We start from the raw sequence: 26533 nt of genomic DNA on the forward strand, positions 1-26533 counted from the left end.
GACAACACTCAGGAGCCATGTGGCCGTCTGTCCTTTATGAAAGAACCCAGGAACTACAGGTCACTGACCCCACATGCCATATGCAACCTCAATATCACTCTCCCGTCATACTCCAAGGTAAGGAAGCTGGACTGATGTAAGTAAGACTGATTGTTGACAGCTTTAGTGGAACTTGTAAAACAGTTTAATAAATTTTGTATTCAAAAGAAAATACTATTATTGCTAATAAATTAAACTGGATTTGTTATTCAGTTATCTACCTGAGCAGTTACTGCACAATTATTTCCAAATCATAACCTCAATTCTTTTCTTCTCAGATTTTCCTAGCTATCAGTTCTTTTTCTCATATTAATGCGTGGCATCTTAAAGGAATACTTCACCCCTGATGTATCATTTTTATATCAAGTATTCTCTGTGTCTGTCCTTTAACTCCTGATGTGGACAGTTTTACTTTCAAGCCCTCATGGTAAACTTATATTGCAAAAACACTAGCTGTCACTGATCCAATGGAAAAAATTGGGTCTGTAATTTAATGTTCTTTCAACAACAAAACGCTGTAAGTTCAGTTTAAAAAGCTGACACTCTTCATGCTGTACAATCCAAGTTTGGTGTCCAGTCCTATGCTCAGTATTTCCCAAGCATTTTCACTCAGATCTTGCTGCGAAGACCACTTCCCCAAAATCCTCTCACATACGGACCATATGTGAGCACACATGCACAAGTGCATGTGTTTGACTGGATGTTTGACTGGATGACCAGGAACTTTTGATAGTATTTTCCCATTATAAATTTGTAAAGTTACAGACCCGTTTTTTTCCATTGGATCAGAGATATGTAGTGTTTTGAGTGTCTTTAGCATTTTGCAAGTAGAACTTTCTTTGTCTCAGATTGACAGCAGCACACGTTGAGTACTTAATACAAAGATGATGCATTATGGGTTAAGTATTCCAAGTGGTGAAGTATGCTAATACTATGAGCAGCCAACATTATTGCCTTATGGTGCTGGTTGCTGCTTTAATTTGAAAATTTCCCCATTACATGTAGTACAATCTATAAAGCTGGACTAGGCAACTTTACATGCTGTGGAGCCCAAATCTTGAATCAAGAGAGAAAACTGCTCGTAATCTTGAAAACACAGAAATCCTGCATTATAATTACAGTAAACACAGTGCACACAGCACACACATTTACCAACCTGGCTAGTCTGTAATTGTTTTACACTAAAGGATACCAAAAGAGGATGAGAGGCAAATATCTAAATTTGAGTTCAGCTTACTGTGGCCAGAGCACTTGTTCACTGCTCTGTTTGTCAAGTCCTACGCAAAGAGATGAATTCTTACAGTGGCCAAAGCCCACGCTAGAATTCAATGAGAAATACAGGGTGAATCCACTGCACTTTAGTTAGAGAAGAAACACTCTTTTCCAGACTGACACTTCTGTATTTCTAATAAAAAAAAATCTTGCCTAGTTTAGCTTTTGACTTTCCCTGAAATCATACTGAGTGGCCCTCCTCATTGCTGTAAATAACCATGCTTTGGCTCCTCTCTTTTTTTCTTCCTTCATTCTTGCTGTCTATTTGTTGTCTCTGTCTATACATCTTTCTGCTTCTCGCTGCTTCTTGCTCCCAAAAGGAGTCCGATTCAGACCAAGAGCAAGAGGAAGAGGTAACACCAGCCTCTGCTTCCCCTCCCTCCCCAACTAACTAGCTCTGCTAATGTATTCTGTCTTAGTGTTCACTCTAGACCTGTACTGAATACATTTTGACAGTTGAGACAAATTGTATGTGTGTTATTGTAGATATGTGTGTGTATCATTATAGATAAGATAGTGATTTGTCAATTAAACAATTCCATTTTAGCTGTTGTCTAATGTGTGTCTTTAATATCCTTTTCTTGAAGTAACAAATAGTAGTTGTGGTGAGTTGGGCATGCTAATGAATGAAACATGACTAAATGAAAGTGTTTTCTCTTCATTATCTTTACAGACCAGCAGAACACTAGAGAAATGTAAGACATATGTTCTTTTTTAATATTCTTGACTTCTCTCTTTGAACTATAGCTGGTGTTCTATTAACTCTCTAATCTATTTACTCTACTAATGCATTTATCAAGCTAATATGAAATTAACATTCACCTTGATTTTCTTCATCACATTTTAGATAATGATATGTTATTGTACGACTTGCCAGTATAACATGGTATAGTGTGCAGAGGAATAACCAGACTGACATATTAAAATGGCCAGCTTCACCCTCATTAGCTAAGCAGTAGACCTAATGCATCTTTTTAAAGCCCTTTAAGTTCCTTATTTTTGTCTTATCACCAAAACACAACGGCACAACCTGCTCCTCCCCATGTCAACCTTATGTTTCATCATTAGGTTTTCCTTTTTCATAATCTCACACCTGCCTCAGCATCTCTGTTTTAACACTTTCTCCTGTGCCCTGTAACACATTTATGTTTTGAGATTGGATATATGGGGAAAACGCGAAAAGTGGCATTCATGTATCCAGATAAAAAAATGAATTCATTCATATCGTGGTGATGTTTATGTGACAATGAACTAGTCCTCCTCCTTCTGTAAGGCTCTACTCTATCAGCAAAGCAAAAAGTAGTCAACCACCTCCTTCCCTTCATACCCTCCTTCCCTTGTTGAAGTGATGTGATATTTATCCCTAGTTCACTGGAAATCAAATAGCAATTGGCCAGATATGCCCTGGAATGTAATCACCCTCACACTCAAAACAAACCATCATATACATACCCATATGATATGTGTATCACACGTGTATGTATAATGTATTATACACTATTTATGGTGATTAAAAAAACAGATATGTGGTTTTCAGTTTTTTCAGTTTTTTAAAATAGATGAATGCTTAATGCAGATAAAACGCTTACATTAGTAGTTGCTGTGTGAAAGGATCAAGAGCTCACCACAATAATGAATGCAAATATATTAACAAGGAAATCTCACCTTCACCTTCTTTTTGTAGATTTTAGTAATCTAGTAAACATTCCACTCATGCCATTCACCCTTCACGTTCACACATTTCTGTCAACTTCCCTTTGCTTTGCATGGAAATAACTTGCCTTACATAAATGTGTATGTGTGTGTTTGTATGTCTGTATAATTGTATGTAGTTTTTGACACTTCATCTGGCTTTTTTATTTGTGTGCTCTGATTTTGGAATTTCCCTACACAACACCATTTGGTTATGGTTTGGTACACTGTGCTCTTTGTGTCATGATTTCAGTTTTCTCTTTGGTAATATTTATTATGTTTAGTTTGACTGAAAACAGAGGGAAGGGTAATGGGGAATAGAAAGACTATCCCTCCTCAGCACATATACATTGCAGTGCATTTCTTTGGGTTGTCTCTTTCACTAGTGCCCCTGATTTGGATCCTTTTAGTATTTACACAAACATTAAAAATATATTGCCTGCTTTGCTTAGTATGAAAAAGCACAGCACCTCATTATATGATGTATAAGATACTATGACTGGCTTTCTTTGAAAGAGGCAGATAGCATTGTCACTTGTTTTGATACCATATTTCCCGTTCATTTCTTGGACATGAGTCATACATCTGAGCAATCTTGAGATGTCTTGATGTTTCTTTTCCTTGTTTGTGTCCCTTTTTCATTGTCCTTGTTGGCTTGATTGATATCAGGTCTTGTCTGGTAGAGTAATTTTTCCAATGATTTTTTTTTTATTTATTTATTTTTGTCTTGTGAGTGTGGATGTGCTGATTCAGTGTATAAGCAAGTTATTTCCTGCTCACATCCTTTCCCATTGTTATTGTTTAGTTGGCTTTTGTACCCCAGAGTCACATGAGAATTATGACCAATTCCTCTGATACCCTGATGTAATATCCATTGTCAGCCTGTTGCCCTATGATCCCTAACACTGTACTCCAAGTCTTTTCCTGACCACATTCTCCAATGTCTGTCTCCTTTCATTTGAATTTTTGATTTTCTTTACTCCTTACTTGTCCCTCTTCCATATGGAAGATGAAGAGACGGAGACATCAGCCTTGAAATCAGAGTTGATTCGAGAACCAGACCTTCTATCCGACGTGTCAGAGATGAAACAAGACTTGATCAAAATGACTGCCATCTTGACTGCAGACTCTACAGAGAAATCTGCCTCTTTAGGAGGGGCTGGTCTAGAGAAAGGGGCTGAGGAGGTGTCTGGAGAGCCATTAGAAATAATGGAGAAGGACTTAGAAAAAGTCAAAGAGGACCTAGAGAAAGTCAGTGAGATTTTGAGGAGTGGAACATATGATGGTAAAATGGCAGAGGAGGCATTAAAAGCAGCTAGAATGGCAGAAGAGTGGGTCCTCCTTTCAGACAGTGAGATAGAGGAGGCCAAAAAGATGGCAGCTTTAGAAACTCAAGAACCTGTTTTACGTGAAAGTCGAGCTAACAAGGGGCTCCCAGACCCAAAGCTATAAAGGACTGTGGTGACCTCAAAGAATACCTTCTCGATTCACCAGCCAGCCCTAAAACAAAATCTAAAAAGGAGCCAGCGACCCAAGAAAAATTCACTGATGTTGTTCTACGCAAAAGCACAAAACCATCTACTCCAACCAAATGGCAGGATAAAACAACTGTTGGCGATATCAAAAAGCCAGTCAGGAAAAAGGGGAAGGACCAGGGGCAGGCAGAGGAATCTTCAGAAACAGGTGCCCTCCTAAGTGTGCCTACGGCTCCTGCGCCAGTATCACCTGTATCCCCAGTTGTTGAAGAAACTCCAATTGGGTCAATAAAAGACAAGGTTAAAGCCTTACAACAGAAAGTGGAGGCAGAACAAAAGAGCAAAAAAGTCACGGGAAGCAAACCTTCACAGTTGCCTGTTATGAGTAAACCCTCTCCAAAAGCCAAAGAAAGCCCTAAATCAAAACAGGGCCCCCCTAAGTCCCCCAAAGCTGAATCTGAAAAACTTGAGGAGACCATGTCAGTTAAAGAGCTGATGCAAGCCTTCCAAACAGGGCAGGATCCCTCAAAGAGAAAGTCTGGGCTTTTTGAACTCAAAACATCCACTGTGGCAGCATCAGAGAAAACTACAAAATCACAAACAATCCAGACAAAATCCATGACCAAAGCGATAACCTCACGTGTCTCTCAAGAACGAGAAGTATCTTTGGACTCCAAACCTCGCAAGAGAGAAACCACTCCACAAGACAAAGAGAAAGAAACAAAGTCCATTGCTGACACCCATTCAGAGCTAGCTGAAACTATAGACTTTGGAACTGGTGGCCTTGATGATAGCTCTGATAGTTTAAAACATGAGGGTGTGGCAGACTCACTAAGTGCCAGTTCTGGAAATGGAACCCCTCATCTGAGCTCTGAGGACAGTTACAAACATGAGGGTTTAGCTACTCCAGGCACAAGTCCTGAAAGTGTGTCTCTCTCTCCCAAAAATGGAGAGCACACCTCCAAATCATTGACAGCCACTGCTTCATCAATCAGTCAAAGAGAAACAAAAGACAAAGAGAAGTCTGGAGACTCTGGTGTGGGGACCATCGGTGACCAGTTGTCTGCAGAATTGACCCTACCTGTCTCTTCCAGTGAGGCTGCAGATGACCCCACCACAAGTGAGTCCATATCTGTTAAGAGGAGTGAATCTAAGCCATCTAAACCCCGCAAGCTTACGAAGAGAATCTCAGAGACCTTAGAAACATTTCTTAGTGATGACGAAAGTCCTGATGTTCAGCTAGCCTTACCTTTAGCTAGTTCTCCTGCTTCTAGATCCTCTCAGTGTCAAGGAAGCTTAGAGCTACCTTTAAGACACCAAGACTCAGATGCCCTCAGTCCATTAGCTGATGACTCTTTGACAATTAGCCACAGAGACTCTCTAGAAGGTAGTCCTCTCATGGAAGAAAACTCCTCCCATAAGTCCCCAGACTCTATTGAACCCAGCCCCACCAAGGAATCACCCTGTCGTGACTCCTTAGAAAGCAGCCCTGTAGAACAAAAATGTCAACCAGCCTTCCCACCAACACTAGGTCAGCAAAGTAAATCCTCTAGCCACCCGGAACCCTCCAAAGTTCCAGAATTTCCCCAAGATGCTTTGCGTAGTAGGCTTCTGCGAGACCATGAGGCTAGTGCTGATGATGACAGTTGTGAGCAGACGTCTCAGATGACAAGTTCTGGTAAGAGTCCTCTCTCCCCTGACACCCCTAGCTCTGAAGAGGTAAGTTATGAGGTAAACCCCAAACCCCCTGACAATATGTTCCTCTCTGTTCAATCTAAACCGGCTGTCATCCCCGAAGACCCAGAGGAAGAGGACACATCAGAGAGCTGTGAAGCTCAGAGGAAATTCACTCCAGAGGAGGAGATGTTTAAGATGGCAGCCAAAATAAAGACATTTGATGAAATGGAACAAGAAGCAAGGAGCAAAAAGAACTCTAGGAAAGATATGAGTCCTTCAGCAGATCTTGAAATAGGGGATGACAGCTGTAAAACATTAGATCCCACAATTGAGAAACCTTCGAAGGGTGAAAGTGGGCTCACTAGGTCCAGAGAGGATTCAGAGTTAGCTCTTTTTGTTGATCCCCATATTAAAGTACAACCTCCCTCTCCTTTTCCAGCAGGTTTGCATGAAGGCTTCCACAGCAAAGAGGTCAAGAGCACAACTACAACAGCCAGTGTCACTTCAGAGGGACCTCACTCTGTCTCAGATAAGCATTATTCAAAATCTAAAGGGAATACTGAACAAGCACAGAAGGTCCTACCAACTGTAACAACTGACAAAGACAGTGTTGCCAACATGGTTGTTGTTCCATCAAGATCTGCAAACATAACAGATGAGCAAAAGGAGGAGAGCTTGAGGAAATCACAGGAAAACAAAGGAGAAGATCATGAAGGTCAAGCATTAGGTGTTCACATTCTACAGTCTGATGTAACGAAACCAGGTAGCAATGTAACAGATGAAGTGAAAGGAGATCAGAAGGGACATACAGGAACTCCACTTGCTCCGATTGTCATTGGACAAAAAAAGGAGCTGTTTAAACCAGAAGTCTGTATCTATGATGACACTGAAGAGGATGATGAAGTGGTTGAGCTTCCCAGAACTGAGTCAAAGGGTGTCACTGCAAGAGCAGAAGCTGACCCCTGGACTACTGTACGAGAGGATGATGCTGCTTTTGCAGCTCGAGTCAAAGAGGAGGAACAGAAGATACTGAACTTGATGGTGGACCGTCAGTCTCAGCAGGCAACCCCAGATACAACACCTGGTAGAACTCCTACGGAAGAGAGCACTCCTACCAGTGAACCCAATCCCTTCTTATTCCAAGAAGGGAAGCTCTTTGAGATGACCCGGAGTGGTGCTATTGATATGACTAAGAGGAGTTATGAAGAAGAGGGGAGTGGCTTTGCCTTTTTCCAGATAGGTGAACAGCCTTTAGAGGAGCCTGCCTCAGATGAGGCCAGGCAAGAAGGTAGGAGATCAGCAGCTGAAACAGAAGTTGGCCTCAATCTAACCTTAGAGATTAAGACTGAGGATGATGTGAAATCAAAAGATAAAGAAACCACTGATCCTGTACATCTATCTTCTCTTGAGGATGATCAGACAGCCTCAAAATCGGATTTCTCCAAATCTAAAATTCCTAGAATGGGCATTTCAGCTTCAGCCAAACCCACAAAGAAAGATGAAACATCACCTGAAGGTCCAGAGGCCAAGGCAGGTAAAACTTTAGATGAAGGCCCCTTAGATTTAGAAACAACTTCTGCTGACCCAATGATAACGAATGTACAGACAGCGGAAACCACTGTCACTAGATCTGTGTACTCTGAGCAAGGCCAGGAGTCCTCAGATTCTTCTCCAGAGGAACCACAGTCAGTCATAGAAGCTCCCAAACCAGCAGGAAAGTCCAAACAAACTTCTGCCAGTAGTGTAAAAAAGACCTCAACCAAAACTCAAGCTAAATCTGTCCCTCAAGGTTGGGGTAAATCCACAACATCTTCTCCATATCATACAGCTCCCTCTTCAACCAGTCTTAAAAAAGAGGCCTCTTCCACTGTTGAGTCTAAATCTAGAATTCCCATCAAGGCTAGCACTCTCAAGCCTGATTCTGCTATCAAACGTAATGAATCTACGCAAGAAAAAAAGCTTAAGGTCCCAGTAAAAAAGGACAGTAGGAGAAAATCTGAGACAGATGCAGGTCCCTCTATGGATTCCAAAACCAAGACATCTTCCAAAGCCAAGAGCTTCTGTGAGGGCGAGTCAACGCGGCCATCTGCTAAAAAGGAACAGGGTCGTCCCTTGAGTGTAGAGTCAGCTAAGTCTAAAGGCTTCCAGTCCAGACTGCCAGTCAGAGGTAAAGCCGGGCAACCATCTCACACATCAACTTCCACTAAAGAGAAAAGTGAGCCACGCAAACAATCCATTGACTTCTTTGAAGAGATTTCCGATGAAGCAGCAAAACTTGTGGAGAGATTGGCACAGGCAGAGAAAGACAAAGAGCAAGACGCTGCAGCCACCAATTCAGACGATGAGAGCAGTCTCATTGATCCATCGATCATAGAAAAAGAAACTTTCCCTGAAATGCAGTTCCCTCCCTCAGGAGACGTCTTTCCCATTAGACCACTGTGGGATGACCCTGTTGAGACGCAGATGCAACGAATCCCAGATGATAAAGCCCAAAGTCAAGGTATCCCTTCACCTCACAGGGCCTATTATCTATCTCTTGTGCCTGGTTAATACGCTGTAGTCACAAAGGTGCTGCCTCTTTGTCTCTTGTAATTAAGGCCCTTTGCAGTTAAATACTCTTTATGGTTGTGTCGCTTGAGCGGTGTCTGTGTTTGTAATTGCGTGTCTCTTTCCTTCTATGTGTTCTGAAAATCTCAAGATTGACTTAAAGGCTTTAATGCAATTTATGGACTGAAATCTTCAAAGCTCAACATCCAAATAATATTAAGTGATTAGAACTATCACATTCACAAATTTGAAATATTAAAAATAAGATTTCTTAGGTAGGTGTCACCAAAGTGTCTGACATGACCATTCTTTAAAGGCATATTGTAAATTGGTTTGGGTTTAAACTTTTTTTTTTTTTTTTTTTAATTACATTTTATGAGTTAACCCAGATGTACCTCTGCTGAAAATAGACTTTTAAAAGTAGTTGTATACCAACCTCAAGTCCAGTCCAACTATACCAATATTACAAAGTGTACAAAGGGTACACAACAGAAGAAAGCCAGTGAAGATTTTTTTTTTTCTCTAATGTGCTTGTGTTTTCCTTTTGTGAATGTGACTTTATCTGGTATACCTTGCGGCTCTTTGACCGCTTTTGGCTGTCTGATGGTATTTGCAGTAGATCCACAGGATGAAGCAGAGAGAAAAGAGCAACGGTTGGCCATCATAGCCGACCACCTGGGCTTCAGCTGGGCGGGTGAGTGATACCTCAGTAGTGGTCCAGTTGTCCAGTGCACAGTGGGTATGTGTTTGCATTCAGCTTCAAAAGTATTTTTGTTGTTTGTTTATTTGTTTGTTTTGTGAAATATGCATTTTACCAAATTTCACAGGCTCCCAATAAACAGCTCAAAAGAACATTATACACTCAGTCTTTGTCACACCATCCTTGAAATTGCAGACATTTTGCAGTTGACTACTAAGCATATTTTAGCTTGGCACAGTAAGCAAAATATCTAATATGACATTGTATGGGAAATCAATGCAGTTTGTAGCAGTTTATTGGTCAAAGACTTTGTCAAACCTGTCTGCTGTTTCAAATTGTGCACTTTCTAACAGCAGCTAAATTTCTCCATCCATATCCATTGAGAATGTATGTCCAGAAAAACATCAAGGTTCAGTCTTTCTATTTAGGAAGTGTTGACATATTTTCAAAGAATTTTTTTATTATATATCTCTGTTTTTACTCTCCACAGAGCTGGCAAGAGAATTAGACTTCAGTGAGGAGAGGATCAACCTGATAAGGATCGAAAACCCCAACTCACTCCAAGACCAAAGCCATGCCCTTTTGAAACTATGGACGGAAAGGGAGGGAGTATATGCTACAGGTTGGTAATTAGTATGATAATAAACAATTCTCATAATTTCTTATTTTTAAACAAAGCACAGGATTATTCATATTCAAAGCTGAGCTTTCAGACTGTTTTCTTGTTCCACAGAAACTACACTGATCAAAAAACTGACCAAGATCAACCGAATGGACATTGTTCACCTCATTGAAACCAAGATAATCAAGTCCACTCAGGAGGAGACATCATCACACACCTATGCAGAGATAGAGCGGACTATAGCCCTGGATCATAGTGAAGGTACAGTAGTAAATGCTGACAATAGGAAGAGATGCTTCAGTTATTTTCTCCAGTAGTCCAAATTCATTTTTCTCTCTGCTTCACAATATTTTAATTACCCAAGTCTATTACTGGGCATGTATTTTCATTATTTCTATGCCTTCTCAGGTTTCTCTGCCCTTCATGAAGACATTGACAGCCCCAGGCCAGGTAGGCGTGCAGAAACCACAACTAGCAGTCTAGGCTTAACCCAAAAAGTACCCATGGTATCAGCAGAAGACCTGTCATCCAGTTTGTCATCACTGCATGAGGCAACAGGGCGGGCAGAGACAGACTCATCAGCAGCAGGCCTCCTTAGACATGCCCAGAGAGAAAAACTGCAAAAAGAGATGGAAATAACACAGTAAGTAATCCATGATCTGAATAAGAATTCTTTATATCTTCATGATTATGAAGATATAAAGAAATAGTAATTAACTAGAAATAGTATAGTAATTAACTACATGTTTCTATCTTTTGGAAATTAACCATTATAGCCATCTGATAACTGGTTGTTGATATGCATGCTTTTGTTTTTTTTTTTCTAGCTTATCACAAAGAGTATATGAGGAGGGAGCAGACTCTGTACACATGGGCACTTTGAAACATGTAAGTCCTTTCTTCACATTGTACCGCACCTCCCCTTACAAGCTCCAGTCCCATATAACAGATCCTCTATACAAAGTGGGACCCAAATTTTATGGTCAGATAACCGCACAGCCTTACCCCACTGTGGTACCATCTGATGATGAAGGGGTTGAAGGAGCTGAGGGAACTGAAGGTGGAGAGGAGTGGAGTTTGGAGTGTCTACAGACCACCCATCAGGAAAATGACAATCATTGGTTGTCACCAGCAGCTTGGCAAGAGTCATCTAACAGCTCTCAAATGGGTGTGTGTGAGAGTCGACCGCTGTCAATGAGTGATTTTGGAGATAGCTTGACTGAGTGTGAGCAAGCTGAACCAGACTTCAGGGAACTGTCAGTCGAGCTGAAGGAAACTAATGAGGATTATACATGTGTCTCCAATACTCCAGTTTCCATTACCCTTGAAGTGACAGAGAAAGTCTCTAAAAATATCAGTTTTACACAAGAACCAAAGCAGGAACTAATGCTTCAGCCTACTGAACTACCCACTGTGCCTCCTACTGTTCCATATGTGATAGAATCTATGAAGCTCACACAAGCAGCTACAAGTCATGTCTGTTCACAAGAGCATATGGATGAAGTATCACGCCGTCTCTACAAGGTTTTGTTCGGATATGATGTTGATCTGATGAATTCAGATGCTGCAGATGTGCCTCTGAAGCCTATGGATGTCTCCACTCATGAGGCTTTATCAGTCATAGGTGTGGGTGAGGGAGCTGTTAGACGTGTACAGGTTAATGAAGATGCATTAGGAGATCCTTCTGACAGTCCTACCATTCCAATTTTAGTCCCTGAAAAAACAGAATCCCTGGCCTCTGGCTTCACTCAGATGCCACATGACTCAACTGTTGAGCAGGTAGACGTTCCTCCAGTAGCAGATGCTAAATTGGTCACATCTCTGACACCAGGAGTTGAGTATGGTTTTGAGAAAACACAACCACTCAGAAATCATGAACCTCAAAATAAGGACGTTTCTGTAGAACACACAGGTTCTATTATAATTTCACAGGACTCACCATCAGTATACAGGGAAAGATCCTCTAGGGCTCTGACACCTAAAGTTGAAGCATCCAGCAAATGGTCCCGTTCATCTGAATCAACATCTGAAAACTTTCTTGAACTTCAGAAGTCAAGTCATGGAAGATCATCGTCACCTAAATCTGTGAAAACAGTTGACATTTGTCAGTTTATGTCATCTGATTCAGCAATACCTGTGAATCACCCATCCACTTCTGATACAACAATAATACTGACAGAGAGAAGAACCTCATCACCTGACTCAGAATCATCAGTAAATGAACTGAGTCTTCTCACACCTGATTCTCCCATACCTCAGTTTAGGCCCTTGTCGCCTCTACCACCCCCAGTTTTTCCATGGGAAATTTCTCATGCTTGGGCTTTTGCTGAAGGCCAAGCATTATTTAGTGCAACAGCAGATTCATCTACCCTTTTAGCATCGGAAGCTGAGGAAAGACCATTGACACCAATGGTTTCAAACAAGAGACCATTTGGAAGGCCAGTCTCATCAGGCAGCAACTATAGTGGTGAGAGATCCATTTCACCTCAGTCAGTTATCTTTGACACAGAAGACAGGGCATCATCGCCTGATTCTGTTTTTTTAGAAACAGTGCGATCGATGTTTAAAAGTCCCTCTGAGTACAGGCCCCTTTCATCTGATTTACATGAGAGAGGTCATTCCCCTGAATCCATAGCATCAGTCACTGCACATTCTCAGCTTCCTCCAGACTCCCCCATACCAGAGTTTAGACAAACTTTACCTGAGTCTTCCGCCACTATCAGTAGCTGTAGATCATCATCACCTGAGTCAGTGTCATTAGATATGGAATTTGAAACCACATTTTTGTTGTCAAGTCTGTCTGAAGACAGGCCGTTATCAGCGGAATCCCTTCCAAATGAATATAAAGCACTGTCATCTGAATCACCTATACCTGAATTCAGTCGTGGTTGGTCTGACTCAACTATTTCAGTGGTTGGGCCAAGAGCCACCTCTTTTCAATCACTTTGCTCAGATATAGAATATGGTACGCAATCTCTTGCATCACTGTTCTATGGAGATAGACCCTCATCACCCATTTCAGTAACATCTGGAGATGAATACAGAGCACTGTCCCCTGACTCACCCATACCCAAATTCAGAGCAGGATTGTTTGAATCTGTTATACCTGTCTTTGGATATAGAGCTTCCTCCCCCGAATCAGTAGCATCAGACACTGAAAGTGCTGAGATAGCATTTGATCCCATTGCTCCTGATCATAGAACACAATCACCTGAATCACTAATATCTGATACAGGAGACAGAGCACAAATACCAGTGGAGTCAATATCTGATCATGATGATTGGGTTTTTGTATCTTGGTCAGATACTGTTCTCTCGGTAGATAATAGACAGACCCTTCAATCTACTACTTCTTACCAGACATTGTCACCATATTGCCCTCAAGTGCACGTAGACTCTCAAAGTGCTGAGGAGAAAACAGCATCTCCAGAAGCTATGGCATTTGACAAAGATAATGCTTTACATAATTGTCCCATAAAGTCTCCACCACCTAAAGATGGACAATTACCAGAGCAACCTGTGAGTACGACAATGGAATGCTCTTTACAGCCCAACCGAGATGTATCAGAATTATCTAAAATTCTTGAAGAGGCACACAAAGAAGAAAAAACAATTTTAAAACATAATTCATCTACCACTAAGGCAAAATCTGCCAAGAAGCAAAAGTCTGCTAAATCTACCAAAACTGAAATGGAGATGTTCCCTTCTGAAGAACAACTATTTGAATCAATTTTAACAGTTGACCCAAGTCCACAAGAACCCAAGGCTGTAATTAATCCATGTCCAGAGAAACAAATGGCACTTCAATCCACCGCCGCTGAGACAGCTGCAGCAGAAACACATAAACAAAAGCAATTCCTAACAAAAACATCTGTAATTTTTCAGCAAGAAAAATCAAAAATACCAAAAAACCCTCCTTCTAAAACTGCAGAAAGAAATTCTCAAAAACCTAGTGTAACTGCGGCTCTCCAGATGCAATCAGCAATGCCTGGTGTATCTCACCTTGAAAAGAACCATAACAGTATTTCATCATCAGAAGCTCTATCTAAAACACAGGTCTTGCCAAATGATGTATCTACAGATTTTCCTGAAAGGCAAGCAGAAGCAGTTGGCTCTCCAGCACCTTTACCTCAAAACGTAATGTGTGTGCCTGAGTACAGACTTGTGTATGATGCAGAGATTTGGAAGCTGATTTCACAAATCTATGATCCTCAATATGTAGGAGAGATATTCTGCAGCAAAACAGGTGTATTTGAATATACTGGGAATAAAGCACAGCATGTTCAACCACCACAATATGAAACATCTACACCACCAACTAAGGATAAACCAGTTACAATTGATTCAGAGTCTGAAACTAAGCCACATTTTAGTGATTCCCTCCCTGAGTGCAGCTCACCTGAGTCATTTTTGTTATGGTCAGATAATAGAGGCTCATCTCCTGAGTCTGTCTTATCTGTCAATGAGCATAGACCATTGTCATCAGATTCACCAATTCCTCAGTATAGGCAATCTGACCCTGTGGCATTAGTTACAGTATATAGATCATCTGCAGAATCAGTAGTTTCAGAAGGAGAAGATGATTCTATTCCAATGCTTGCATTACTTTTTGAAAATAGAACATCAACTCCTATATCAACGGCATCGGTTGATGAATATACAGCACTGTCACCTGACTCCCCCATACCTGAGTTCAGGCAAACACAACCTGTTTCTGTAAGTGTATCCAAAAGATACAAATCATCCTCTCCTGAATCAGTATTCTCAGATACTGAGAACATCCCACTATCTTTTGAGTCAGTAAATATTGAGAACAGATCACAGTCACCTGAAGCTCTATCAGAGAAAGATGATCCCTATGCTTTAGGCAAAAAACTATTGATTGAATATGAGTCTGTGGCTCCTGATGATGAGCCAGTTCATTTTGAAAATATATTACAGTCGTATCCTATACCACAGAATCTGAAATCTACCACACCACATCTTATTGAGTCTAACTTAGTGACTCCTGAATTAGAACATTTACAAAAGGAATTTTGCCAAGAATTGTCTAAAATGGAAAAAGTGAAGGAGCCAAAGTCCAGTCACTTGACTGAGATTGTAAAATTGCCCCAAAAGAAAATATGTGAGACATCAGTGAAAACAGAATGTGAATCTGTCCAAAGTGTTACAAAATGTCAACCAGAATCACCCAAATCTACAGACAAAACTTATGAGGAGCAAAAAACATCTGATATAGCTTTGTCACCTCAATCACCAGAAACTGTACATGATAATCTACCCTTATCATCAGTATTAACTACTAACATCACTGAAGATTGGCAACATCTAGAGTCTTTAGACTCTGTTCCTGAGCATTATACATCTTTATCCTTAAGAGCAATTCAAGTCCCCATCTACAGATTGGTGTATGATGCTGAACTTTGGAAACTAATTTCACAAATCCGCGATCCACAGTATGTAGGAGAAACTTTCATGAGTAAAACAGGCATGGTTCACTATGCTGGGACAAAGACAGAATATATCCAGACAAAGCCAAATGTCAGGGGTAAAGATGAAGCCCCTGGTCTGCAAACAGATCCTGAGAGTAAACCTTTGCAAAGATCTCTTTCACCTGATTCAGATTCAGAATATAAACCCATGTCACCTCAGTCACTGAGGTCAATCACTGCCTTGAGACCAGATTCTCCACAGTCACTGAGGTCTTTAGATGAGCAGAGAGCTTTGTCTCCAGATTCCCCCATTCCACAATACTTTGTTTCTTACTCTGAGCCCTCTCAATTTTACAGGTCAGTGTCAACAGAGTCATCATTGTCCGATATGGAACAGGAGACAGATTCATGCATTTCAATGCTTGTTGGGGAGAGACCAGCATCTCCTGATTCAGTAGCATCAAACGAATACAGGACACTTTCACCTGACTCGCCTATTCTGGAGTTTAGACAGTTTTTACCAGAGTCTTCTGTTAGAACCAGATTGGATATTTGCTCCTCCCCTGAATCAGTATGTTCAGACCTAGAATATGGGGTTATGTCTTTGTCATCGTTATTCTATGAGACCAGACCGTCCTCTCGGGACTTGGCTGATGAATATAGGGCACATTTGCCTGACTCACCCATTCCTGAGTTTTTACAATCTTTACTACAGTCTGGTGTTTCAACCAGGTTGGGTACGTCCCCCACACCTGAATCGTTAAGTTCATCTCCAGAATATGAGGCTCTATCTCTGTTAGAAGGAAGACCATCATCACCTGATTCAATCGCTTCTGGAGATGAATACAGAGGTGACTCACCAATACCTGAATTCAAAACAGGGCTTACTGAATCCATCATAGTCTTTGGACATAGATCACCATCCCCTGAGTCAGTAGTTTCAGATGTTGAATATACATATTCATGTGTAGACATCAGTTTTTCAGAGCAGAGACCTGAGTCACCAGAATCAGAAATATCAAAGGCTACAGACAGAATACTGGCTGGAGTTCAAACCTTACCTCTAAAGGCAATCAGGGTCCCAGTCTATAGACTTGTATATGATGCTGAACTTTGGAAGCTCATTTCTCAAATCCATGACCCTCACTATGTTGGGGAAACATTTAGCAGTAAAACAGGTGTTTTTGAGTACAGTGGGACTCGGATTGAGTATGTTCAGGATGATTCAAGTGTGGAAGCATTGGAGTCAGATATAGGTGTGATCTGTGTGGATGTTGCAGGTACATCTGATGCAAGTGTTGCTGATGTTCTACAAGCAGCACAAGCAAAGCCTGAACATGAGCTTATATTAGACAAAGACAGACAATTGTCACCTGACTCTGAGTTAGAATACAGACCTCTGTCATCTGAGGAAATTACATACATGACTGCATTCAGGCCTGATTCACCAGAGTCTTTAAAAAATTTTAGAACCTTGTCTCCAGATTCCCCTGTTCCCCATTTTTCATCTACATTTGCTGAAATTCCTCAGTCTTACCATGTGCCATCTTCACCAGAATCACCATTGTCAGATGAAGACTCAGAATTGTGCATACCATGGCTTTTCAATGAGAGCAGACCTTCATCATCTAATTCATTAATATCTGTGGATGAATACAGGACATTATCACCTTACTCACCCACACAAGAATTCAGGAATTCCTTAACTGAATCAGTTAACGCTGCAGTTGGGTATGGGTCCTCTTCACCAGAGCCAGTGCTTTCAGATGTTGACTATGGGCATGCAACTATACAGACTGTTGTTCTGCACAGAGCAGACCCACCTGAATCAGTTGTGTCCACACCTGGAGAAAGGCCATCAGTGGCTGCTCCTATGTTTAAAGAAAGCCAGGTTCCAGAATATAGACTTGTGTATGATGCGGAGCTTTGGAAGCTAATCTCTCAAGTCTATGATCCTCAGTATGTAGGAGAAACCTTCACAAGTAAAACAGGAGTGTTCGAATATATTGGTACTAGGACAGAACATGTTCAAATTGATTCAGATATAAAAGACATTGTTAGCAGGTCATCACCTGAATCAGTGGCCTCAGATGTGGAATATGCTTCCTTGATTTCTCAGATGTTTGATATTGAAGACAGACCAGATTCCCCAGAATCAATGGTGTCAGTCAATAAATATACCTGCTTGTCTCCAGACTCCCCACTCCCCCAGTACACCCAGACTGAGCCTACCGTGCTAGGAGTAAGATGTCGATCCACATCACCTGCATCAATAGGTTCAATTAAGGATTTGGAGACTGAGTTGTGTATTCCATGGCTTTTTGAGGACAGACCAGCATCTCCAGATTCGACTTCATCTAGAGATGACTTAAGAGCTCTTTCTCCAGACTCTCCCATTCCTGAGTATAAGCAGGTCCTACAAGAGTCCATGATGTCACACTTGGAATATAGATCCTGTTCACCAGAGTCAGTGTCATCAGATTTAGAAGTTGAAATGGAGTTACTTTACCCAACATTCTTTGAAGACAGACCTTCATCTCCTGAGTCCATAGCATCAGTAAATCAGCACAGAATACTTTCACCTGATTCCCCGGTACTTGAGTACAGACAATCTTTACAAGAATTGTATCCTAATATTAAGGATTACACGTCATCATCACCTGAATCAGTGGCCTCAGATGTGGAATATGCTCCCTTAATTTCTCAGATGTTTGATATTGAGGACAGAGCAGATTCCCCAGAATCAGTGGTGTCAGCCAATGAATATACATGCTTGTCTCCAGACTCCCCACTCCCCCAGTACACCCAGACTGAGCATACTATGCTAGAGGCAAGATGTCGATCCACATCACCAGCATCAATAGGTTCAATTGAGGATTTGGAGAGTGAGTTGTGTGTTCCATGGCTTTTTGAGGACAGACCAACATCTCCAGATTCAGCTTCCTCTGGAGATGAGTTAAAAGCTCTCTCACCAGACTCTCCTATTCCTGACTTTTGGCAAACACTAGGAGAGTCCACTATATCACACATGGAACATAGGTCCTGTTCACCAGAGTCAGCATCATCAGATTTAGAAGTTGAAATGGAGTTACTTTTCCCAGTGCTCTTTGAAGACAGACCTTCATCTCCTGAGTCCATAGCATCAGTAAATCAGTACAGAATACTTTCACCTGATTCCCCTGTGCTTCAGTACAGACAAGCTTTACCGGAGTCATATATTAACATTAAGGATTACAGGTCCTCATCACCTGAATCAGTGGCTTCAGATGTGGAATATGCTCCCTTGATTTCTCAGATGTTTGATTTTGTGGACAGGGCAGATTCCCCAGAATCAGTGGTGTCAGCCAATAAATATACACGCTTGTCTCCAGACTCTCCAGTTCCCCAGTACACCCAGACTGAGCCTACTGTGCTAGGAGTAAGATGTCGATCCACATCACCAGCATCAATAGGTTCAATTGAGGATTTGGAGAGTGAGTTGTGTGTTCCATGGCTTTTTGAGGACAGACCAACATCTCCAGATTCAGCTTCCTCTGGAGATGAGTTAAAAGCTCTCTCACCAGACTCTCCTATTCCTGACTTTTGGCAAACACTAGGAGAGTCCACTATATCACACATGGAACATAGGTCCTGTTCACCAGAGTCAGCGTCATCAGATTTAGAAGTTGAAATGGAGTTACTTTTCCCAGTGCTCTTTGAAGACAGACCTTCATCTCCTGAGTCCATAGCATCAGTAAATCAGTACAGCCTGCTTTCACCTGATTCCCCTATACTTGAGTACAGACAAGCTTTACCGGAGTTATATATTAACATTAAGGATTACAGGTCCTCATCACCTGAATCAGTGGCTTCAGATGTGGAATATGCTCCCTTGATTTCTCAGATGTTTGATTTTGCGGACAGAGCAGATTCCCCAGAATCAGTGGTGTCAGCCATTGAATATACACGCTTGTCTCCAGACTCTCCAGTTCCCCAGTACACCCAGACTGAGCCTACTATGCTAGGAGTAAGATGTCGATCCACATCACCTGCATCAGTAGGTTCAGTTGAGGATTTGGAGGCTGAGTTGTGTATTCCATGGCTTTTTGAGGACAGACCAACATCTCCAGATTCAACTTCATCTAGAGATGAGTTAAAAGCTCTCTCACCAGACTCTCCTATTCCTGACTTTTGGCAGACACTAGGAGAGTCCACTATATCACACATGGAACATAGGTCCTGTTCACCAGAGTCAGTGTCATCAGATTTAGAAGCTGAAATGGAGTTACTTTTCCCAGCATTCTTTGAAGACAGACCTTCATCTCCTGAGTCCATAGCATCAGTAAATCAGTACAGACTACTTTCACCTGATTCCCCTATACTTCAGTACAGACAAGCTTTACTCGAGTTATATGTTAACATTAAGGATTACAGGTCCTCATCACCTGAATCAGTGGCTTCAGATGTGGAATATGCTCCCTTGATTTCTCAGATGTTTGATTTTGTGGACAGAGCAGATTCCCCAGACTCAATGGTGTCAGCCAATGAATATACATGCTTGTCTCCAGACTCTCCAGTTCCCCAGTACACCCAGACTGAGCCTACTATGCTAGGAGTAAGATGTCGATCCACATCACCTGCATCAGTAGGTTCAGTTGAGGATTTGGAGACTGAGTTGTGTATTTTATGGCTTTTTGAGGACAGACCAACATCTCCAGATTCAACTACATCTAGAGATGAGTTAAAAGCTCTCTCACCAGACTCTCCTATTCCTGACTTTTGGCAGACACTAGGAGAGTCCACTATATCACACATGGAACATAGGTCCTGTTCACCAGAGTCAGCATCATCAGATTTAGACGTTGAAATGGAGTTACTTTTCCCAACATTCTTTGAAGACAGACCTTCATCTCCTGAGTCCATAGCATCAGTAAATCAGTACAGAATACTTTCACCTGATTCCCCTATACTTGAGTACAGACAAGATTTACTGGAGTTATATGTTAACATTAAGGATTACAGGTCCTCATCACCTGAATCAGTGGCTTCAGATGTGGAATATGCTCCCTTGATTTCTCAAATGTTTGATTTTGCAGACAGAGCAGATTCCCCAGAATCAGTGGTGTCAGCCAATAAATATACCTGCTTGTCTCCAGACTCCCCACTCCCCCAGTACACCCAGACTGAGCCTGCTATGCTAGGAGTAAGATGTCGATCCACATCACCTGCATCAATAGGTTCAGTTGAGGATTTGGAGACTGAGTTGTGTGTTCCATGGCTTTTTGAGGACAGACCAACATCTCCAGATTCAACTTCATCTAGAGATGAGTTAAAAGCTCTCTCACCAGACTCTCCCATTCCTGACTATAAGCAGGCCCTACAGGAGTCCATGGTGTCACACTTGGAATATAGATCCTGTTCACCTGAGTCAGTGTTGTCAGATTTGGAGGTGGAATTTGAATTACCTTTCTCAATGGTCTTTGAAGGCAGACCTTCATCTTCTGAGTCCTTAGCATCAATAGGTAAATACAGCAGACTATCACCTGATTCCCCTGTACCTGTATTTACAGGTACAGGGGAACTAGCTCCATCCATTGTCGGACTTAGATCAGCATCTCCTGAATCAATTTGTTCAGATATAGAATATGGTGCTTTATGTCAAGCATCGCTAGTTCATGAGGATAGAGCATCATCACCAGGTTCAGTAGGATCTGGAGATGAATACAGAGTAATGTCACCAGATTCACCCATACCTGAATACAGACCAGCAATACCTCAAACTAATTTAGATATTGGGTACAGATCCACCTCCCCTGAATCAGATGTATCAGATATTGAATATATTTTGAGTGAATTTTTGATGTCTTGGAATTTTGGCATTGAAAATAGACCAGATTCTCCTGAATCGGTAGTAATAGAGACAGAACCATCTGAATCAATACAAGAATACAAACCCTTGTCACCTGTGGCACTGACCAAAAGGCCATTGTCACCACAGTCAGTGAGATCAGATAATGAGTGCAGATCACAGTCCCCTGAATCACCAATACCTAACTTTACACATTCATTTGTAGAGTATTCAATGACTGTGAAAGATTTATCACCCACTGAATTTTCAGATTTGGGTGACTTAACAGAAACTGTAGAATCTTTGGGTAGAAAACAGAGGGCAGCATCAGCTGATGCTATTCAGTCAGATAAAGATGAATTACTGATGCCATCTAAACCATCAGTAATTGAACTAAACATCCCAACTGCAGCTGTGACTGCAACTGCATCAGTGGCACCCACACCTCCGCCAGAATCAGCCATTCTAGTGGCAGAGTATAACCTTGTTTACGACGCTGAGCTATGGAAGCTGATTTCTCAGATACGTGACCCTCAATATGTAGGGGAAACTTTCAGTAGTAAAACAGGGTTTATGGAATATGTTGGTAGCACAATACAATATGTAGAGAGTGCTCCAAATGATGAACAAGATACTGAAGTCAAAACTAAAACTGATTTACTTGCTCCTGCCACAGAGCCTTTCACTATAACAGAGACAGCCAATATGGATCATGACTTACACTGCACAAGTATGCAAGCTGTATTTGATAAAGGTGTTTCAGAGTCATCCCCACTAATTACTGAACATGTATTTCATCCTCTAGCAAATCCTGACAGGCAAGCCAAGTATGCATTTGAAACATCTGCCCCTAAGGTCATTAAAGACTCTGATGATGAATGGATGATTGTATCAATATCTGATGCAGAGGAAGATGATCTATGCCTTTCACAAGAGTCTTTCCCAGAACACAGACTCATGTCACCTGCATCAGCCATGTTGGCAGAAATAAGAGCCTCATCACCAGAATCAGCAACATCAGTCAATGAGTTTAGACCACTCTCACCAGACTCTCCCTTACTTGAATTTCGGAGTGCACTGCCAGAATGTGTAACATTACTGAGGTCAGCATCATCTTCATCAGAAACAGTAGCATCAGATATAGATTATGCACCTTTGGATTTGGAATCTCTGTTTCCAGATTGTGGGCCAGCATCTTCAGAATCTCAGTTGTCAGGGGATCAGGTTGAGAGAGATAGACCATTATCACCTCAGTCAGTGACTGAATATATACCCATGTCAGTTGAATTAGCCATGCAAATGGTTGAAAAAAGAGCATTGTCTCCAGACTCTATGTCTGAGCTCAATGAGAACAGGCTACTGTCTCCAGATTCTCCTATTCCTCAGTTTACAGTGTCAGCAGTAGAGTACACCACTATGTGGACAGCACATAGGTCATCATCTCCTGAATCAGTGGGATCTGACTCAGAGTGTGAGTTGGTGGTCACATCAAGTCCCACAGAGATTGAGCAAAGACCATCCTCACCTGAATCCATATCATCTGTCCATGAATTCAGACAATTATTGCCTGATTCACCAGTGCCTGAATTCATGAGAATATTATCTTCCTATTTTATGGATGTTTCCCCTGGGGAGAGGTCATCTTCACCAATATCTTTGTCATCTGACACTGAGTTCGTGGCATTACCTATTGACTGTTGGATTGATGATAGCCCAAGGCCATTGACCCCTCAATCTGCTGAGTCAGAAGAAGAATTAGGTTCACATTATGAATATGATGAGAGGTTAGTCTCTAAACCAGAACTTTTGAGTCATGTGACATCTCATTCACTGCCAGAACAGTTTCCATTAATACTGAACAAAAAACCTATGGCTGTAGCCCCATTATCAGCTCAAACTAGTGAGAAGGTTGAGGAGGGATATATCAAACCAGACTGGTCAAACGTGACCAGATCAGAATCAGAAAGGGTATGTGCATATGATGGATGGATGCAACATCGATCAGAACAAGCTGAAACTATATCAACTTCACCAACCACTGTTTGTGACAAAGACCTTGAGAAGATCTATATAGATTTTGCTGCACAGTCACTACCAGTAAAGAGGCAGGATCTAAAAGGAAAGGCAGAGAAGATCCTACACTTGAGTGATGGTGAACTAAAAAGCAAGACAACCTCACAAAGGGTAAGGGTGAAAGCATGATAAACTTTGCAGAGTTGCTTCACTTGCCATGGATGAATGCATTAACCTGTCACTTGGATGGAGAAAAATAACTGCGTGACATAAAAGGACATGTCTGGATGATAACTAATATGACAAAATGGAGTGTAGTTAATGGTGTAGATGTGTAAGTGTATGTGAAAACATTGAATTGAAATATTACTAATGGATTTGTCTGAACTGATGAATCTGTCTGAGACTGGGATGCTTTTAAAGTTGCATGGTATGGCTTCAAATACTATACATGCTGAAGTGTTCTTAATCTAAGAAGATATTTTGAGGATGAAGCACCTTCTAGTTCCTGATTTTAATGGTGCATGCCAACCTATGCACTGATTTAAAGTGAATTTCAGATTCAGATAGTGTTGACATTTACTTACAGGCTCCTCACCAATCGCCAAAGGAAACACAGCTGCAACCAGAGGATAAGGTGCCAAGCAAGGTATTTACTACAACAGAAATACAAGAACTCAGTAAATTAGGTGTGCAATCTGCTGATTGTACAAAAACTTTAAGTGGGAAGCTGTTGAAATCAGCTCCCCTCCAGCTACCAGACCAGAACTCATTCACAACCCACAGAGCAGTGACCCCAGTTTTACCTGAATCTGAGAAGGCATCCCCTCTAAAATCAGGATCACTTGACCACTCAGACTGGGAATTGTCTTCTAAAGAGGCACAGTCCAGTGAACTTTTTTCACCAATGTCGAGTCAGTTTTTGGTGCCTCCAGATTATGAAGCAGTATTTTCAGGACATCAGACCTTGAGAGTTTCTGAATGTACTCAAGCTTCCTTGGACGATTTGAGCCCTGTCTCACCAGTGTTTAGTGACACCCTCTTAGGCCAGGGTGCAACTGAAGGCACCACTGAGGGACAGTATGAAACCACTGAAGGCTTACAGTTTTCTCCAGACTTCAACAAAGTCCTATCAGAATTTGAGAAAACTCTCTCTGCCTTTGGACCTGAGGAACCAAGTATCCCAGCAGCAGAACTCAGTAAAGCATCTGAATCCCCAGCTCACTCTGATTCAGATCTGGAATTCTTTGACTGCAGACAAGCCTTCTCTGACGTGTCAGAACCAGAAGAAATGAAACTTGAACGCGAGATCATCTATCATATCTCTGAGCCCCCTTCCCCTATGCCAGGCACTAGTCCCGATGTAGGCATCCTCAAGGGGAGCCCTGAATACACAGCTCACCCCTTCCTCCGGGTGGAGGATTATAAACGCTTCTCGTCCGGTAGCGAAAGTCTTGGCGATTTTGCTTATGATTCGGAAGGTTCACGGGAGTATAGAGCAGAGGCCACTCTCCCAATGTGTGAGGAGCTTCCCTCCAGAGATCAGGCAGGCTATGATGATGATGATGATGATTCCCTGGAAAGGGTAAGAGGCTGAGCATGAGTACCCTGCTGTGCTGATTTGTGTCCTGCCTGGTCAGGCTGATTGCTGTGGTGCTGCATTCAAAACCCAGAAGATCATCAAAAGTTAAACACACAAGTCAACTCTTTAAACTGTATGAAAAACTAAACAGTGAAGCTAATGAGTGGTACCATGTTGCATGTGTACATAAACTTGTAAGATGTTAAAATAACACAAAATATAACACGTGTGGCAAAGAGAAATTCAGAATATCAAATGGCCACTGACCTCAGCAGTTGGTAGTGATAGCAGTGATATATTTGCAGATCCTCATTTTCTCAGTCTTTAAGGAAAAGATTATATAACATGCACTGTATGAATCTTGTTCAAATTTGCATCACCTGTTTGCATCTTTTCATTTTATGCTTGTTGTAACTTCCAACCATGCATGTCTGTTTCTTTTGACGTGATACATAACTGTGCCTTCTCTTCATCTTTAATCACTATTGTGTTAGGTATACATTATGTCATTTTAATCCCTCATCCATTGGCTTCTACAGTAGCCTTTATGGCATGCTAACATGAAGGCCAAGACCACTAAACAAATCAAGAGAAAAGAAGGAACAGCCATTGCCTGCAGTAGGGTGTCGCAGTAAAATTGTGTAAACATGTGATATTGACCTATGCTGGCTGTGTGCTGTCTCTCAGGAGATAGCAGAAGAGCTAGGGATGCTGTCCTCTGATAGCTCAGAGGAGGAGGTGCTGACCACCAGGGTGGTCCGACGAAGAGTTATCATCCAGGTAAACTGGCATGACAGAGCTGTCCAGCCCCAGTGTGCTGTGGAGTGATGCAGGGTTACTGGCTAGCAGAGGTTTTAGTAGTCCTTGGTGGTTTTTTTTTTTTTTTTTCTTTTTAATTTGGCACTTGACTTACCTGGTGATTGAAATCCTACTGAATGTCAAGTCCCCTGCCTGCTTTTTTATTTGCTTGATCGCCACAAAAGTTAATGTGTGTTCTTAAAACTTGGAAATTCTTCTGTAAAATTTTTGAGGGTGGTGAAAGAACTCCATGCCATATTATTTTGCTTTTTGATTTTGTTTGTCCTCCATATTCATCCACCTTTTTTTGTATTCTATCATTATTCTGCATTTTTTTTTTTAATCTACAGGAGGCTCTTTGAATTGATTTAATTTTAAATTATACTGAAAATGAAAATGAATTGTAGCTTTGGTGGCGGTGTGTCTTATTGGTGGATTTTTTTTTTTATAGCTACATTTTAGTAAAACACATTACTTCAATCTTTTCTCCTCATTCATTGTCAAATGCTTTTATGATAAAAATGTGCCATTATTTTCAGGATTGTAATGTGTGAACTGACAGTATATTCTCTCTCTCTCTCTCTCTCTCTCTCTCTCTCTCTCTCTCTCTCTCTACAGGCAGACACGTTACCAGATATTGCACCACAGACAGTGACAGAGGAAAAATACACAGATGAGCATGGGAACATGGTAGTTAAGAAAGTAAGGGAACATACAACACAACAGTGATGCATTGTACACTGCCTGTAAGGAAAATCTTAGATCTGGACACAGTAGACAGGTCATCTCAATGAAGTGCGGTGGGAAAAAAAAACAAAACACAGGAGGTGAAAGATGAGGACAAAAATAATACATAC

The 26533-nt window shown here is 41.4% G+C and overlaps 1 protein-coding gene across 1 annotated transcript in view; it reads left to right on the forward strand.

Moving 5' to 3' along the window:
• The window catches only part of ank2b (ankyrin 2b, neuronal), a 119903-nt gene that overhangs the window by 84836 nt on the left and 8534 nt on the right, over window positions 1-26533 (forward strand). Inside the window, 12 exon segments of the mRNA XM_030075794.1 lie at window positions 3-117; window positions 1632-1664; window positions 1985-2006; window positions 4013-4423; window positions 4426-8655; window positions 9319-9396; window positions 9893-10024; window positions 10136-10285; window positions 10433-10667; window positions 10852-10912; window positions 25566-25658; window positions 26295-26378. Of these exon segments, the coding sequence (XP_029931654.1) occupies window positions 3-117; window positions 1632-1664; window positions 1985-2006; window positions 4013-4423; window positions 4426-8655; window positions 9319-9396; window positions 9893-10024; window positions 10136-10285; window positions 10433-10667; window positions 10852-10912; window positions 25566-25658; window positions 26295-26378 (5644 nt within the window).

Source organism: Myripristis murdjan, chromosome 18 (assembly GCF_902150065.1).
Source record: "Myripristis murdjan chromosome 18, fMyrMur1.1, whole genome shotgun sequence".
NCBI lineage: Eukaryota > Metazoa > Chordata > Actinopteri > Holocentriformes > Holocentridae > Myripristis > Myripristis murdjan.